The sequence below is a fragment of the Coregonus clupeaformis genome, chromosome 21, assembly GCF_020615455.1.
Source record: "Coregonus clupeaformis isolate EN_2021a chromosome 21, ASM2061545v1, whole genome shotgun sequence".
Classification (NCBI taxonomy): Eukaryota; Metazoa; Chordata; class Actinopteri; order Salmoniformes; family Salmonidae; genus Coregonus; species Coregonus clupeaformis.
In genome coordinates, this window is record NC_059212.1 from 24,806,378 (window position 1) to 24,822,421 (window position 16,044).

General features: G+C 49.4%; 1 protein-coding gene across 3 annotated transcripts in view; it reads right to left on the reverse strand.

Moving 5' to 3' along the window:
• The window catches only part of LOC121535143 (chloride channel protein 2-like), an 80,983-nt gene that overhangs the window by 22,408 nt on the left and 42,531 nt on the right, over positions 1 to 16,044 (reverse strand). For all 3 annotated transcript variants that reach the window (XM_045206274.1, XM_045206275.1, XM_041841901.1), the window contains exons 3-11: positions 4,883 to 5,014; positions 4,470 to 4,598; positions 3,905 to 4,038; positions 3,231 to 3,311; positions 2,709 to 2,732; positions 2,297 to 2,375; positions 2,089 to 2,214; positions 1,526 to 1,610; positions 1,303 to 1,404 (exon numbers count right to left, since the gene is read on the reverse strand). In XM_045206274.1, coding sequence (XP_045062209.1) covers positions 1,303 to 1,404; positions 1,526 to 1,610; positions 2,089 to 2,214; positions 2,297 to 2,375; positions 2,709 to 2,732; positions 3,231 to 3,311; positions 3,905 to 4,038; positions 4,470 to 4,598; positions 4,883 to 5,014 — 892 coding nt within the window. The remainder of the gene's footprint in view (positions 1 to 1,302; positions 1,405 to 1,525; positions 1,611 to 2,088; positions 2,215 to 2,296; positions 2,376 to 2,708; positions 2,733 to 3,230; positions 3,312 to 3,904; positions 4,039 to 4,469; positions 4,599 to 4,882; positions 5,015 to 16,044) is intronic.

The following is a 16,044-nucleotide window of genomic DNA, read 5'->3' on the forward strand; positions in this document are numbered from 1 at the left end:
ACCAGCCCCTCCTCCCAGTAAATTTCGATCTGTCCCTTACCAAGACAAGCAGAGCTGTTTGTTTTATCTACATACAAATTATCCTGTGCTTTTTCATTTGGCGCATACATCTTGGCTACATTGTAACCTCAAAGCGGCCATGGTGGGCTCGCATATGGGGCTCACCCAGGACTGTTACTTTTGTAACTGAATGAAAATATTTGAACAATGTGATTTAAACGATTGATGTTGGGAAATAGATGGCAAACTGCAGACTGGTGTTAAACGCCTGTAAACAGCTTGGGGAGGGAAACTATTTCACAGATTTAATCATGTAATATTAGGCCTACTGATTATTTCTCAATTGTGAGCTACCTACCGGACATGCAGTTGTCTGCAAAGGTGCAACTTTTGGTAGGCTGATGGAAGGCAGAGTCAGAGGCTGCAATACAGCAAAGCCAAGACATGCCCGGGCCATGTTCATCATGAAAAGTGAATTTGCTCGTGGTGCACACTGCTCAAATGATATGTAACAACACCATTGGACCAACACCATTGGACCACCACCATAGGACCAACACCATCGGACATGAAACAACGATACAAATATAACAGCACAACAAAATAGATGTAAAAAAAATATTTTGTAGGTGCCCTTTCATTTTATACACCAGTGGTGCAACTACAGTAGTGCTGTCTACCTGCACTGAACTAAAACAGTGGCGTGTGGGAGCGAAGTAAAACTTTCCAGTGGTCAAAACCATTCATCTTGAGGTGACGGGGATGCAAAATGCAATCTGTTCATTATTATATCATATATAAAATGGACATATCTACTAGCTCAAAACATTACTAATCATTGAAAATAACAAATTACCCAATGGATCATGATCATTTTCTGGTAAAAAAAAGTGGTTGTTGCTCAGGTGCTCCCATTCTGTTTTACAGTGTTTATCTTCTCTATAATATACTGCTGTTCATGTATGAAAGAACTCAGGGCTCTAGCCATTTGCGGGCCCAAAGCGAGATTTGGTTGGGGCCTCACACCTCACGACCCTTGGGCCCAAAACATGACTTGAGAGAATGTTAGTTCATTTGTAGTCGTACTGCACCTTGTGTATTCTAGAATTCCAACTCTCAAAAGTGTTTTCTTTCAAACTCTCTTTCTCCCAAAAATTATTTATTTGTATTTTTGTCTGGGCCTCCGACGCGCAGTGCGTGGTCCACGTATAGGGCGAGCCGGCACTGTGTGTGTGTGTGTTTGGTGTGTGTGTGTAGCAGTGTATGAAGTTGTGTGTGTGTGCGTGTTTGTATTAGACTCACTTCCTGAGCAGGAACTTGTTGATTGTCTTCTGTTTCCTCATACACTCTACTATCAGTCTGTTCAGGTAGACAAAGAGAGCCCCACCAAAACCACATGCAATCCTGAGGAGGAGAGGGGACAGAGTCACACACCATTCTAGTTCAATAGCCATTGAAGTGATCAGAATGAGGAGGAGTCAGACCTGGGTGTGTTGGACACAAAAGACACACAACAAACCCGTACCCCAGAATGGCGAAGGCTGGCAGCTCCTGGAGGTCAAAGGGGAAGTCCAGACGGAAACGTGTCTTAAAGAGGGCTGTTATGGTCTCTGAGAGAAGGACAGACATAGAGTGACAGAGAGAGAGAGAGAAATAGGGAGAATAACATTACATTTACGTCATTTAGCAGACGCTCTTATCCAGAGCGACTTACAGTTAGTGAGTGCATACATAATTTTCTTATTTTTCATACTGGCCCCCCATAGGAATCGAACCCACAACCCTGGCGTTGCAAACGCCATGCTCTACCAACTGAGCTACATCCCTGCTGGCCATTCCCTCCCCTACCCTGGATGACACTGGGCCAATTGTGCGCCGCCCCATGGGTCTCCCGGTCGCGGCCGGCTACGACAGAGCCTGGATTCGAACCAGGATCTCTAGTGGCACAGCTAGCACTGCGATGCAGTGCCTTAGACCACTGCGCCACTCGGGAGGTTCATGAGTCACCTCTGACTAACTACTGGCTCAGTGACCCAGACCCAAGGCACTTCCCCCCCCCCCCACACACACTCACACACACCTCCTCACCTTCGTCCTGGTTCCACACAGCCAGTACTCTGAAGATGAAGGCGCTGAAGGTGGCAGCGAAGAAGCCCCTCCAGTAGTTCCTCACCGCAAAGAACGTAGACGTTACCTCAATGCTGAAGAGCACACCTGCAACACACACACAATCACTGTTGCAGTAATATCATTCTTTCACTTATTGTATTTCTCACCCAAAGTATATTCTAATTACCTCCAATGGGGGCAGCGAAGCAGCAACCTACCCCCACTGCACACGCTGCTGATAGCATCTCAGTGTTCCTCAGCTCATTCTGTAGGAATAGGAACACACACACACACGTATGTGCAAGCACACATAGTACATACATGCACACATGTAAACACACATACAAATATACACATTTCTGGTAAAAAGGGAAGGCCAAGGGCATTGGAATGTAATGGAGTCACAGAGAGGAATGTTAGAATGAACAGAATAACATGAAGCAAAGGGAGATGTCATGCATGTCATGTGTCATTCACATAGAATATAATAGAAATCCTTGATTAGAAATGGAATGGTGCTCAGATGACGCTCCAACATGTGTACATGAAAAGTGGAAACTCTGAGAGGTGCACATACTTAGACACACGTGCACTCGTACCTTGTTTCCCTCAAAGGGCTCTTCCTTAAGCAGTAAGTGGGAAAAGACAGAAATCTGAGTGAGTCCCTAAGAGTTCAAATGAAGAAAAGCAGAGACCAAAATCTTCTGGGATATTCTCTTTAATGCATCGTTGCTTTGGTTTTTGGACAGAAAGTAAATGCAATCTCCTATAGTGACTGGGTTCAAATGGATTGAGCCCTGACACTGATCAATATGGAAGCTCTATAAAGTAAACTTGACACATTCTTCTCCTCCTCCTCCTTTTCCTCATCCTTCTCCTCCTCCTCCAAATCTTGGGTGGTGTATGGCAGAGAAAGTAATCTCTTGGCAGACTGAGAACCACAGACAGGAGCCAGATTGGAGCCAAGCGTTGGACTCAGGTGAGTGGGGGTGAGAGTGGGTCCTGGAGGGGTGGCAGGCTGGTCAGACAGGTATCACACAGATACTAAAACCAAATTGAGTGGGAGTAAGCATGTGTGCAGGGTTAAAGGTTAGGGTGTGTGTGGGGGGGGGGTCTCTCACCTTGTAGATTCCACCAAACAAGGCAGCCAAGAACTTGCTCAGGAGGGCTGCACACAGACTGGCCACATGAACGAACGGGCCCTGAGAGAGAGATCAGAGGAGAGAGAGAGAGAAAGAGAGAGATGGAGGGGTAGGGATCAGAGGATTAGGGAGGGGGAGGGGGAAAGAGAGAGATGGAGGGGTAGGGTCAGAGGATGAGGGGGAAAGGGAGAGATGGAGGAATAGGGTCAGAGGATGAGGGGGAAAGGGAGAGATGGAGGGGTAGGGGTCAGAGGATGAGGGGGAAAGAGAGAGATGGAGGGGTAGGGGTCAGAGGATGAGGGGGAAAGGGAGAGATGGAGGAATAGGGTCAGAGGATGAGGGGGAAAGGGAGAGATGGAGGGGTAGGGGTCAGAGGATGAGGGAGAAAGGGAGAGATGGAGGGGTAGGGGTCAGAGGATGAGGGAGAAAGGGAGAGATGGAGGGGTAGGGGTCAGAGGATGAGGGGGAAAGGGAAAGGGAGAAAAAAAGAAGGCAGAACTGGTCGCCCCCTGTCCATAACTTTATTCATTATGATCTAAAGGCAAAACTGCTCCTAGATCAGCACTTCTACTCTGAGATGCTTTATAAATACGGGCCCAGGAATTTCAAACATTTCACTTTCATTCCGTAACAGTCTCCTATGGGTTTCCCACCTCCTTTCCCAGGGGCATGCCACTGCCCAGAGCACAGGTCAGCCCGATAACTTTGGCCACAAAGGTTTTAAAGGTGAGATACTCCTTCAGTACTACGCCTCTCAGAATGGTCTTCATCTCTGGGATACCCGAACCTGAGAAAGAGGAGGAGGACAGAAAGTAGGAAGAGGAGAGATGGGAGAGGAGAGGGCCGGAGGAGGGAGAGAAGGAGAGGGAGTAAAATGTATATTCATGGATCAACTTCCAGATTATGTATGTATTCAAGGCTGTTAGTACTAGCGGTTTCAAGGATATAGTCAAGGATGTCCTGAAGTTGTATAACTTTTGCCAACTACTCATGTGAACTGAGTCCACTCCATACATCTGTGACCTTTAAACAATCATGCACAGTGTTTCATTCTGTATGCAAATGAGGTATTTAAATATATGAGTGTGCATGATTAGCAATGAATGTAGGTGTGAGATGAAATTGAATGAGAGAGTATATGTGTGTGTGTGTGTGTGTCTGCGTGCCCATTCATGTACTTGTGTGTGTGTCACACTTGAGCGTGGGTGTGTCTCTTACCCACAGCCTGCGGGGACAGTATCTGTGTGAACCCTGCTGAGAAAGTAATGAGCACCACGGGGTAGGTGACCCATGCCAGGTACTGCAGGAGCATGTTACTGTCCAGTCCCCCATACATCCACTTCTGAGCTGCACAGACACACAGAGATGTATAAAACCAATTAAATAAACTTTTTGACACTAGGGGAGCTAGGAATATTTCTCCCGCTCTCCCGCCAGCTACCTTTCTCTTCTTCTCCCTCCCGTTCTCTCTTTCTCTCCCTCCTTCCATTCCCTAGGGCTTAGTCCATCACCTAGCTGACCACTGTGACCAGGGCCATGACTAGACCCAAGGATACATCCTTCTCTCTCTCTCCCCCGCCCTTTCTCCCTCCCTCCCTCCCTTTCCTTCCCACTTCATCACTCTCTCTCACCTTGCTGACAGAAGGCGATAGCATAGTCCATCACCCAGCTGACCAGGGCCATGACCAGACCCAGGAGGATGAGAAAGATCCAGTCCTCGCCCACACGAGAGATCAGGAACTTCTGACAGCGAGACGTACACACTGGAGAGAGGGAGAGGTGGGTGGGAGAGAAAGGACAGAGGACAAACTATAAGAAAATAAAGCATAAGATAAGCGAGAAATAGTCACAGTAACAGGCAGAGAGAGAGAGGTAGCGAGATAGAGAGAGAGCACAAAAATATAAGAAAAGAGAAATGTAGACAGAAGGAACACTGTGTGAAAAGCCAGTGGGAAAGAAGGACAGATGCATTGCGACATGTTGAGCTGAATGAAGAGGAAAGGAATGAGTGGACTTAGAGATGGGTGGAAAGAGAGCTACTTGATTTTCCCTAACAAAAAATTTATCAACCCCTACAAAAATGTAGATTATTTATAATCCACATTTTAATTCACATTTCCTGTTGCTGCAGGATTATTTTCCTGCTGAGAGGAGGGTCAAATTAAAAGAAAGATTCATCGATTCTGAATGTTATATCATATTTGTGTATCTCTGAGCAATGTTCTATCGATTCCTGGGGTCATTTCATGTTTTCATGTGTATCTGAGCTCCAGCCATTGACACAGGCAGAAATACAGCCGGTATGACATAGCATTGCAGCCTGGTATCATAGAGTAGATGTAACATAGTTATTGTAAAATCCGAAACACTCAAATTAGTATGATATGTTACGTTTGGTATGGTTACATCAGACAGATTGTTCCTTAAGGCAAAAATGAAAGTAGGGTGGTTGGTTGGCATATAACGTGAACGTCTAGCAACCAAAAGGTTGCGAATTCGAATCTCAACACTGACAACTTTAGCATTTTAGCTAATTATCAACTTTTCAACTACTTAGTATGTTAGCTAACCCTTCCCCTAAACCTAACCCTTCCCAGCAGCTGCAGATTGACGTCTGACGTCTCCCGAGTGGCGCAGTGGTCTAAGGCACTGCATCGCAGTGCTAGCTCTGCCACTAGAGATCCTGGTTCGAATCCAGGCTCTGTCGTAGCTGGCCGTGACCGGGAGACCCATGGGGCGGCGCACAATTGGTCCAGGGTAGGGGAGGGAATGGCCAGCAGGGATGTAGCTCAGTTGGTAGAGCATGGCGTTTGCAACGCCAGGGTTGTGGGTTCGATTCCCATGGGGGGCCAGTATGAAAAATAAGAAAATAAATAAAAAATGTATGCACTCACTAACTGTAAGTCGCTCTGGATAAGAGCGTCTGCTAAATGACTAAAATGTAAACGTAAGTTCGCAACAGCACTAAGCTAAAGACCATGGACTGAAGCAGAAAAATAGGAGAAATGTGGTGAACCTCTGTTAAATTACACATTTCTCGAGGTAGGAATATCGCAAAAATATCATCAATGGTTCATTCGAGCGAGAAGACAACATCCAGGTTTATGACATCGGCCAGTATTGAAATCTGAGGTATGACAGACGTTTTCGCGATTTAAAAGTCATATTTCAATTAACTTCCAGTGTAGGTAGTGCAGCTTTATCACAATGCTCAATCTGGTCTCAAAGCATTCATATTCGTATTATTCTGTACGGAAATCCGAGACACTCCATTTAGTATGATATTTTACGTTTCATATGGTATGTATTAATTTGTTAGCTAACATGCTAAGTAGTTGCAAAGTAGCTAAAAAGTAGTAAGTAGTTGAAAAGTTGCTAATTAGTTAAAATGCTAAAGTTAATAATAATATAATAATAATATGCCATTTTAGCAGACGCTTTTATCCAAAGCGACTTACAGTCATGCGTGCATATTTTTTTTTGTGTATGGGTGGTCCCGGGGATCGAACCCACTACCTTGGCGTTACAAGCGCCGTGCTCTACCAGCTGAGCTACAGAGGAGTTGTCAGTGATGAGATTCAAACTCGCAACTTTTGGGTTGCTAGATGTTCGCGTTATAAGCCGACCAACCAAGCTACTTTAGTTTTTGCCTTAAGTAACCATCTGTCTTATGTAACCATACCAAACGTAACATATCATACTCATTTGAGTTTCTCGGAATTACATTTACTATGCTACGTTTAGTCTATGAGACCAGGCTGGCAGGTTGAACATGGTGAGATTGTAAACTCCTACATTTATAGTGCAGTTTGTTAAGGAGATTTTACAGCTGACTACTGTAGCTACTTCACATGCTGATATTGACTTTGGTATTATTGTGTGTAGCTACCTTTGCTAGCTATTGCATTGTGGGTTTTGTAGTCGACTTACGCTGCAAAAGATTTTCACGTTTCTACCAACCTTATTATAACAACATATCAGGTGGTGTGAAAGGAAGGCCAGGAAAATTGTTAAAGACTTACTTACTTTCTTGTGTTCTTGTGTTCTCTTCTTATTCACATTTCTTGTGTGTTTTTGTTCTACTTGACTTTTTTATTAAAACATTTATAGTACTACTGATATTGATTATTACTGCATTGTGTCACGGTTTCGGCCGAGGCTGCTCCTCCTCCTTGTTCGGGCAGGCTTCGGCGGTCGTCGTCCCCGGAGTACTAGCTACCACCGTTCGATGTTTCATGTTTGTTTGGTTTTGTCTGTTTGTACACCTGTCCCTTGTTAGTGTTTGATTTGGTTTCCTATTTAGTTATCGTGTGTTGGGTCAGGTGTTATGTGTGATTGGTTATTGTCTAGCTGTTGCTCTCGTTATTACTCTCGTGTTTTGTTGTTTTCGAGAGTCCGCACTGTGTGCGCTATTGCCTTTTACGCACGTTGTATTTTGTGCGTAATTTGTATTTTGCCTCCCGGTTGGGTTGGCTGTTCGCCTGTTTGGTGCTGACTTCATTTACTAAAGTCTGTTCACGAACGCCCGTGTTTCCTGCGCTTGATTTCCACACCGCATCTACACTCAGCTACTGACAGAATCACACATCACACCCATGGAATCAGCAGGAGCAACCGTGCCAACGGACATCATGGAGGACCGTCTGCGTGGGCAGGAGGACAGGATCAACCAGATCGGTCACGCCCTGGATCGGGTGATGAACACTCTCCACCGATGGGAAAGCAGCGGGGTACCCACGCCCCCCACCTACCGGACCATCCCCATCGGTCAGTCCTCCTGTCCCCCTTCCGGAACCCAGCGGGATTCGGCTCTCGCTCCCGAGGGCGTACGACGGCTCAGCTGCCGGGTGTCAAGGGTTCCTGCTGCAAGTGGAGCTCTACCTCGCCACCGTACACCCGGCGCCCTCGGGACACGAGAGCGTCTCCGCCCTCATCTCCTGTCTCACCGGCAAGGCGTTGGAGTGGGCCAACGCCGAATGGAGGAGAATAGACGCCGCTACTATTACCTACGCGGAGTTCTCCCGCCGCTTCCGTGCCGTGTTTGACCATCCACCAGAAGGGAAGGCGGCGGGGAGCGTCTATTCTACCTCCGACAGGGATGAGGAGCGCACAGGATTTTGCTTTGGAGTTCCGGACTCTAGCGGCAGATGCAGGGTGGAATGAGCGGGCCCTCATAGACCACTTCCGCTGCAGCCTCCGGGAGGATGTCCAGAGAGAGTTGGCGTGCAGGGATACCACGTTGTCGTTTGACCAACTGGTCGACATGGCCATTCGGCTGGACACCCTGCTCGCCACCCGTGGACGTCCCGGGTGGGGGTTGCCCATTCCACCTTCCGGCACCTCCGAGCCGAGCCCTATGGAGCTCGGAGGTGCTGGCGCTAGAGAACGGAGGAGTAGGAACCCGAGGGGGGCCGTTCCCTGCACCAACTGTGGCCGTGGAGGGCACACCGCGGCTAGGTGTTGGGGAAGGTCCCCGGTGGAGGTGAAGGCAGGCCACGCATTGGGGAGTCCTCCCAGGTGAGTAGGCGTCCTACTTACCCAGAGCTTTCTGTCGTTCACATAACCTTGCCTGTTTGTTTTCCACAGGTTGCACCTCGTTCCCAGCATAAGGCGCTAGTAGATTCAGGCGCAGCTGGGAATTTTGTAGATCGGCAGTTCTGTGTAGAGTTAGGGATTCCTCTCCTTCCCGTTGATAAGCCTTTCCCTGTACATGCCCTAGATAGCCGTCCGTTAGGATCTGGGTTAATTAGGGAAGTTACAGCGCCCCTTAGGATGAAGACGCAGGGGGGTCATGAGGAGACGATTCAGCTCTATCTGATTGACTCTCCTGCGTATCCGGTGGTGCTGGGACTTCCCTGGTTGATTACCCATGATCCTACTATTTCGTGGCGAGAGAAAGCTCTTAAAGGGTGGTCTGTTCAGTGTGAGGGGCTATGTCTGGGTGTTTCCATAGGGGCGACCTCGGTGGAGAGTCCAAATCAAATGCCCGCACTGCATATTCCCCCCGAGTATGAGGATTTGACACTGGTGTTTAGTAAGACAAGGGCGGCGCAGCTGCCGCCTCATAGACGGGGGGATTGTGCGATAGATCTCCAGTTAGGAGCAGCACTCCCGCGGAGCCATGTGTATCTCTTGTCTCAAGAGGAGAGGAAGGCAATGGAAACTTACATCGCTGAGTCTCTGAGACAGGGATACATACGGGCCTCCACTTCACCCGCTTCCTCAAGCTTCTTTTTTGTGAAGAAAAAAGAAGGAGGTTTGCGCCCGTGTATTGATTACCGCGGTCTCAATCAGATTACGGTGAAGTACAGTTATCCACTTCCTCTGATTGCGACTATGACGGAGTCATTACACGGTGCTCAGTTCTTCACAAAATTGGATCTCAGGAGCGCATATAACTTGGTGCGCATTAGAGAGGGCGATGAATGGAAGACAGCATTTAACACGACCTCCGGTCATTACGAGTATCTCGTCATGCCATATGGGTTAATGAATGCTCCCTCAGTCTTCCAATCCTTTGTAGATGAGATTTTCCGGGACATGCAGGGGCAGGGAGTAGTCGTGTACATAGACGATATTCTGGTGTACAGTTCTACCCAAGCTGAGCATGTAGCCCTGGTGCGCCGAGTGTTGAGGAGACTGTTGGAGCATGACCTATATGTCAAGGCAGAGAAATGCCTGTTCTTTCAGAAGTCGGTCTCCTTTTTGGGTTATCAGTTGTCTGCGTCAGGGGTGAAGATGGAGGTTGACCGGGTGTCAGCTGTGCATAATTGGCAAACCCCAACCACTGTGAAAGAGGTGCAACAGTTCTTGGGTTTTGCAATTATTACCGGAGGTTTATCCGGGGGTTTTGGACAGGTGGCAGCTCCCATAACGTCTCTGTTGAAGGGGGGGTCCGGTGCGCTTGCGGTGGTCAGCTGAGGCGGACAGGACTTTTGGGAGACTGAAGGACCTGTTTACCTCGGCGCCGGTGTTGGCGCATCCGGATCCCGCTTTACCATTCCAGGTAGAGGTAGACGCGTCCCGAGGCCGGTATCGGGGCCGTCCTCTCACAACGGTCTGGCACACCACCTAAGCTCCGCCCCTGTGCTTTTATTCTAAGAAGCTCAGTCCGGCGGAGCGGAATTATGATGTAGGGGACAGGGAGCTGTTAGCCGTGGTACAGGCCCTAAAGGTGTGGAGGCATTGGCTTGAGGGGGCTCAACACCCTTTCCTCATTTTGACGGACCACCGTAACCTGGAGTACATCCGGGCAGCTAGGAGACTGAATCCTCGCCAGGCCCGCTGGACTATGTTTCTAGCCCGATTTGTGTTTAAAATCACTTACATCCCTGGGTCCCAGAACGGGAAGGCAGATGCCCTGTCTCGGCGGTATGACACGGAGGAGAGGTCCGTTGAGCCCACTCCCATACTACCAAAGTCTTGTCTGGTGGCACCGGTGGTATGGGAGGTCGATGCAGAGATCGAGCGGGCGTTACGCACCGACCCAAGTCCTCCACAGTGTCCAGTGGGTCGGACGTACGTTCCGCTCGAGGTACGCGATCGCCTCATTTATTGGGCTCATACTGTTATGATTTACCAGTATTAGAACCCAAATGCAGACAAGTACACCAAGCCAGAGAAGGTTTAACAGGTTTATTTAAAATGTTCAATAGTCCAGGTTTCCAATAATAGGGGAAGAGCAAGTCCAGGTTACAGGGAGGGTAACAGATCCAGGTCAGGGCAGGTGTGGTACCGTAATGTCCTAGTGTCCGTGGTGAGTCCAAAAGAGAGGTCCGGTAGTGGAGAGCAGGATGGTGGTGGCAGGAGTGAAGCGGAGGCAGGAGTCAGGTTCCAAATATATGGTCGTCTTGACTATGATCTGACGATGAGTGGTAAGTTTGACCGGGTCTTAAAGGCTGAGGTGATTATGGTGAATGAGCTGCAGCTGGAACCCTGACTCCCGCACACCAGACTTCACTCCTGCAATCAAGGACAGACAGAGGGGAGGGAGAGAGCAGAGAGAGAGCTACCTAGCAGCAGTAGGCCTAACAGTACCCCCCCTCTACGGACGCCACCTGGCGGCCGACGGGGTTTATCGGGATATAACCTATGAAACTCTCGGACCAGAGCAGGATCCACAATGAAGCTCCTGGGCACCCAGGAACGTTCCTCAGGACCATAACCCTCCCAATCCACCAGGTACTGGAAACCACGACCCGGCGGCGAACATCCAGAAGTCGCCGGACAGTGTAGACCGGACCCCCACCCACGATCCTGGGCGGAGGAGGGGGACGAGAGGGCGGGCACAGAGGGCTAACCGACACAGGCTTAATCTGGGAAACATGAAAGGTGGAATGAACCCGTAGGGAGGCAGGAAGCTGTAGCTTAACCGCGCAGGGGGTTAACAATAGACAGTATCTTGAACGGTCCTATAAAACGAGGCGCCATCTTCTTAGACTCCACCTTCAATGGAAGGTCCCGTGACTTCAGCCATACCTCTTGACCAGGAGAGTAACCGGGAGCCTGGGACCGGTGACGGTTGGCTTGCCTCTGCATGTACGCCGAAGCTCGGGACAGAGCTACCCTGGCCTTCCTCCAGACCTTGAAGCAGCGGCGCATGTGGGACTGCACCGAGGGTACCGCCAGTTCCCTCTCTTGAGAAGGGAACAGGGGAGGTTGATAACCCAGAGCACACAAAAAAGGAGACAAACCAGAGGAAGCGTTAGTCAAGGTGTTATGAGCATATTCCACCCAGGGGAGCATGGAGCTCCATGACCCAGGGTTAGACCCTGTGACACAGCGAAGAGCGGTCTCCATCTCCTGGTTCGCTCTCTCGGCTTGCCCGTTGGTCTGGGGGTGATATCCAGAGGACAGGCTGGATGTAATGCCCAAAGCTTTACAGAAAGCTTTCCACACCTGGGAGACAAACTGGGGACCCCTGTCAGAGACAATATCCGTGGGTAGACCATGAGAGCGGAACACATGTTCAACCAAAATATCAGCCGTCTCTCTGGCAGTGGGCAGTTTAGGTAGGGCCAAAAAATGAGCGAACTTAGAAAAACGATCAATCACCGTAAGAATTACAGTCTTTCCAGACGAGGGGGAAGTCCAGTGACAAAATCCATAGCGATATGCGACCAGGGCCGGCTGGGTATAGGTAGAGGTCGAGATGACCAGCGCTGGCCTGGGTGGAGTTCTTACTTCGTGCACATACCGTACAAGCAGCAATGAAGGCTCGAGTGTCCGCCTCCATCGTGGCCCACCAGAACTTCCGTCGCACAAAGTCAAGGGTCCGCGAAACTCCAGGGTGACAGGTAAGGGGAGACGAGTGAGCCCACTGAAGTACCTGGGAGCGAGCAGACTCAGGGACAAACATCCGGTTAGGAGGACCCCTCCCAGGGTCAGCTTGATGATGTTGAGCCTGTCTAACAATCCCCTCGATGTCACATGTGACGACCGCAATACTGCAGGTAGGAGGCAAAATGGGTTCAGGGTTACTACCAGTATCAACAGCCGAATGAACACGAGACAGGGCGTCAGGCTTGACGTTGCGTGACCCAGGACGGTAAGACAGAGAAAAATTGAATCTCCCAAAAAATAGTGCCCACCTGGCTTGACGGGGGTTGAGCTGCTTCGCTGACTGGAGGTAAGCCAGATTCTTATGATCCGTCCAAACGATGAAGGGTTGTTCCGCCCCCTCCAACCAATGTCGCCACTCCTCGAGAGCCAGCTTAACGGCGAGCAGTTCACGATTGCCAACATCATAATTCCTCTCTGCCTGAGAAAGTTTCCTTGAGAGAAAAGCACAGGGATGCAGTTTGTTATCTTCAGGAGAACGCTGTGACAACACCGCACCTACCCCAGTGTCGGATGCATCCACCTCCACGACAAACTGGCGGTCGGGGTCCGGCTGCATCAGAATGGGAGCCGAGGCGAAGCGATGTTTCAGTTCTTCGAACGCTGATTCGGCCCCTTCATTCCAAGCGAACGGTCGTGAGATGGAGGTGAGAGCGGTGAGTGGCGCCGCAATGCGGCTGTAGTCCTTGATGAACCTCCTATAGAAGTTCGCAAACCCCAGAAATCGTTGAAGTTGTTTGCGGGTAGAGGGGGCTGGCCAGTCCGTGACAGCAGAGATCTTAGCTGGGTCCATCCGCAACTCCCCCTGAGCGATGATGTAACCCAAAAAAGAGGTCTCAGACACATGAAATTCACATTTCTCCATCTTCACAAACAGTTTGTTCTCCAACAACCTTTGCAACACCTGGCGCACATGCAGTTCATGTTCCTGGGAGGACTCTGAGAAAATCAAGATATCATCCAGATAGACAAAAACAAACCGATTCAACATGTCCCGAAGGACATCATTGACTAGTGCCTGAAAAACAGCAGGGGCATTAGACAACCCAAAAGGCATAACCAGATACTCAAAATGTCCCAAGGGTGTGTTGAAGGCAGTCTTCCATTCATCACCTTTACGAATGCGCACCAGGTGATACGCATTTCGTAGATCCAGTTTCGTAAAGATGGTAGCACCATGAAGGAGGGGAAAAGCAGAATTAATCAAAGGCAGAGAATACTTGTTCTTAATGGTGATGTTGTTAAGTCCACGGTAATCAATACAGGGTCTGAGGGTCTTATCCTTCTTAGCAACAAAAAGAATCCCGCTCCTACAGGTGACGAGGAAGGACGCATAATACCTGCCGCCAAGGAGTCCCGAATGTAGTTCTCCATAGCCTCCGTCTCCGGCCGGGAGAGATTGTACAGGCGACTGCTGGGGAGCGGGGCTCCTGGCTGGAGGTCAATGGCACAGTCGTAAGGCCGGTGAGGAGGAAGAGAAGTAGCTCTGTGTTTGCAGAAAACGGATGCCAGGTCATGATACACGTCAGGAACATTAGAAAGATCCATGGACTCCAGTGGAGGTCGAGGCACAGTACTGGCAGGAGTCAGAGCAGAACACAAACAATTCACATGACAAAATGTGCTCCATGAAACAATTCTACCTGTCACCCAATCAATGTGTGGATTGTGTCTTATGAGCCAGGGGATACCAAGGACCAGAGGGGTCTGTGGGCAGTCGATAATATGGAATTGAATGTTCTCCTGATGATTTCCCGACACTCTAAGACAAACAGGAACAGTCTGATGGGTAATATGGGTCAACAATTGTCCATTCAGACCCTTAGCCTGCAGCGGACAGTCCATAGGAACAGTCTCCAAATCCATTTGTTGAGCCCACTCTCTATCCAAAAAGCTTTCGTCTGCACCAGAGTCAATCAGCGCACTAACAGAGAGATTCTGGAACTGCCACTGGAGGGATGCCTGGAGCAGAATGCGGGGAGAAGAGGAAGAATCCGCTGCTCGGCTCACCAAAACTTCTCCCATTAATGATGAGCCGGCCCTTTTCCCGGACGACCTGGGCAGGAAGGAACGAAATGACCAGCTTCTCCACAATACAGGCAGACCCGAGCCTGAATGCGACGTGCACGCTCCTCTGAGGACAACCGTGCACGACCCACCTCCATGGCTTCGGGTTCAGTGCTCCTCGTATCGACTCGGGAAGACACGGCTTTCTCCGTAGGGAAGATGCGGGGAGGAGTTTGTTGATGACAGACAGGTTGCTTGGAACTAACACTCCTCTCCCGGCGGCGCTCCCGAATCCGATTATCCAACCTGATGGTGAGTGAAATAAGATTATCCAGCGTAGGCGATTCATCATATGACACCAATTCATCTTTTAAAGTCTCAGACAAAGCATTGATGAACACTCCTTGTAATGCCTCGTCATTCCAACCACTCACTGCTGCTAAAGTCCGAAACTCCACTGCCATCTCCGCCACACTGCGAGCCCCCTGCCGAAGAGAAAACAACCGTTTCGCAGCCTCCTTGCCTCGTACGGGGTGGTCAAAAACCTTCCTCATCTCAGTGGTGAAGGCAACGTAAGCGTTGCAAATGTCCGACTGACTCTCCCAGACCGCGGATCCCCAGGCACGAGCGGAACCGCTAGTAGAGTTGATAAGGTAGGCACTACGGGCTCTTTCTGAGGCGTAGGTAAGGGGCTGTTGTTCAAACACTAACGAGCATTGAGTCAAAAAATCGCCACAGGTTCCCATGTTCCCGTCATAGCGCTCTGGAGCAGGAACAAAAGGCTCTCTGATCTGGGCTGAAGGGGTAGTAAGGGCAGACACTTGATTGGTGAGTAATTGAACCTGATTAAGCAGCACCTGACTGTCCTCAGCAATCGTCTTAAACAGGGTATCATGTTGGCCAAGTAAAATGCCCTGATTGGCTATGGCAGTCCAAATTTGAGTGCACTCTGGGGTGGTATCCAAGCTACTGTCTGCTGGGTTCATCGTTTGGTCAGATCATACTGTTATGATTTACCAGTATTAGAACCCAAATGCAGACAAGTACACCAAGCCAGAGAAGGTTTAACAGGTTTATTTAAAATGTTCAATAGTCCAGGTTTCCAATAATAGGGGAAGAGCAAGTCCAGGTTACAGGGAGGGTAACAGATCCAGGTCAGGGCAGGTGTGGTACCGTAATGTCCTAGTGTCCGTGGTGAGTCCAAAAGAGAGGTCCGGTAGTGGAGAGCAGGATGGTGGTGGCAGGAGTGAAGCGGAGGCAGGAGTCAGGTTCCAAATATATGGTCGTCTTGACTATGATCTGACGATGAGTGGTAAGTTTGACCGGGTCTTAAAGGCTGAGGTGATTATGGTGAATGAGCTGCAGCTGGAACCCTGACTCCCGCACACCAGACTTCACTCCTGCAATCAAGGACAGACAGAGGGGAGGGAGAGAGCAGAGAGAGAGC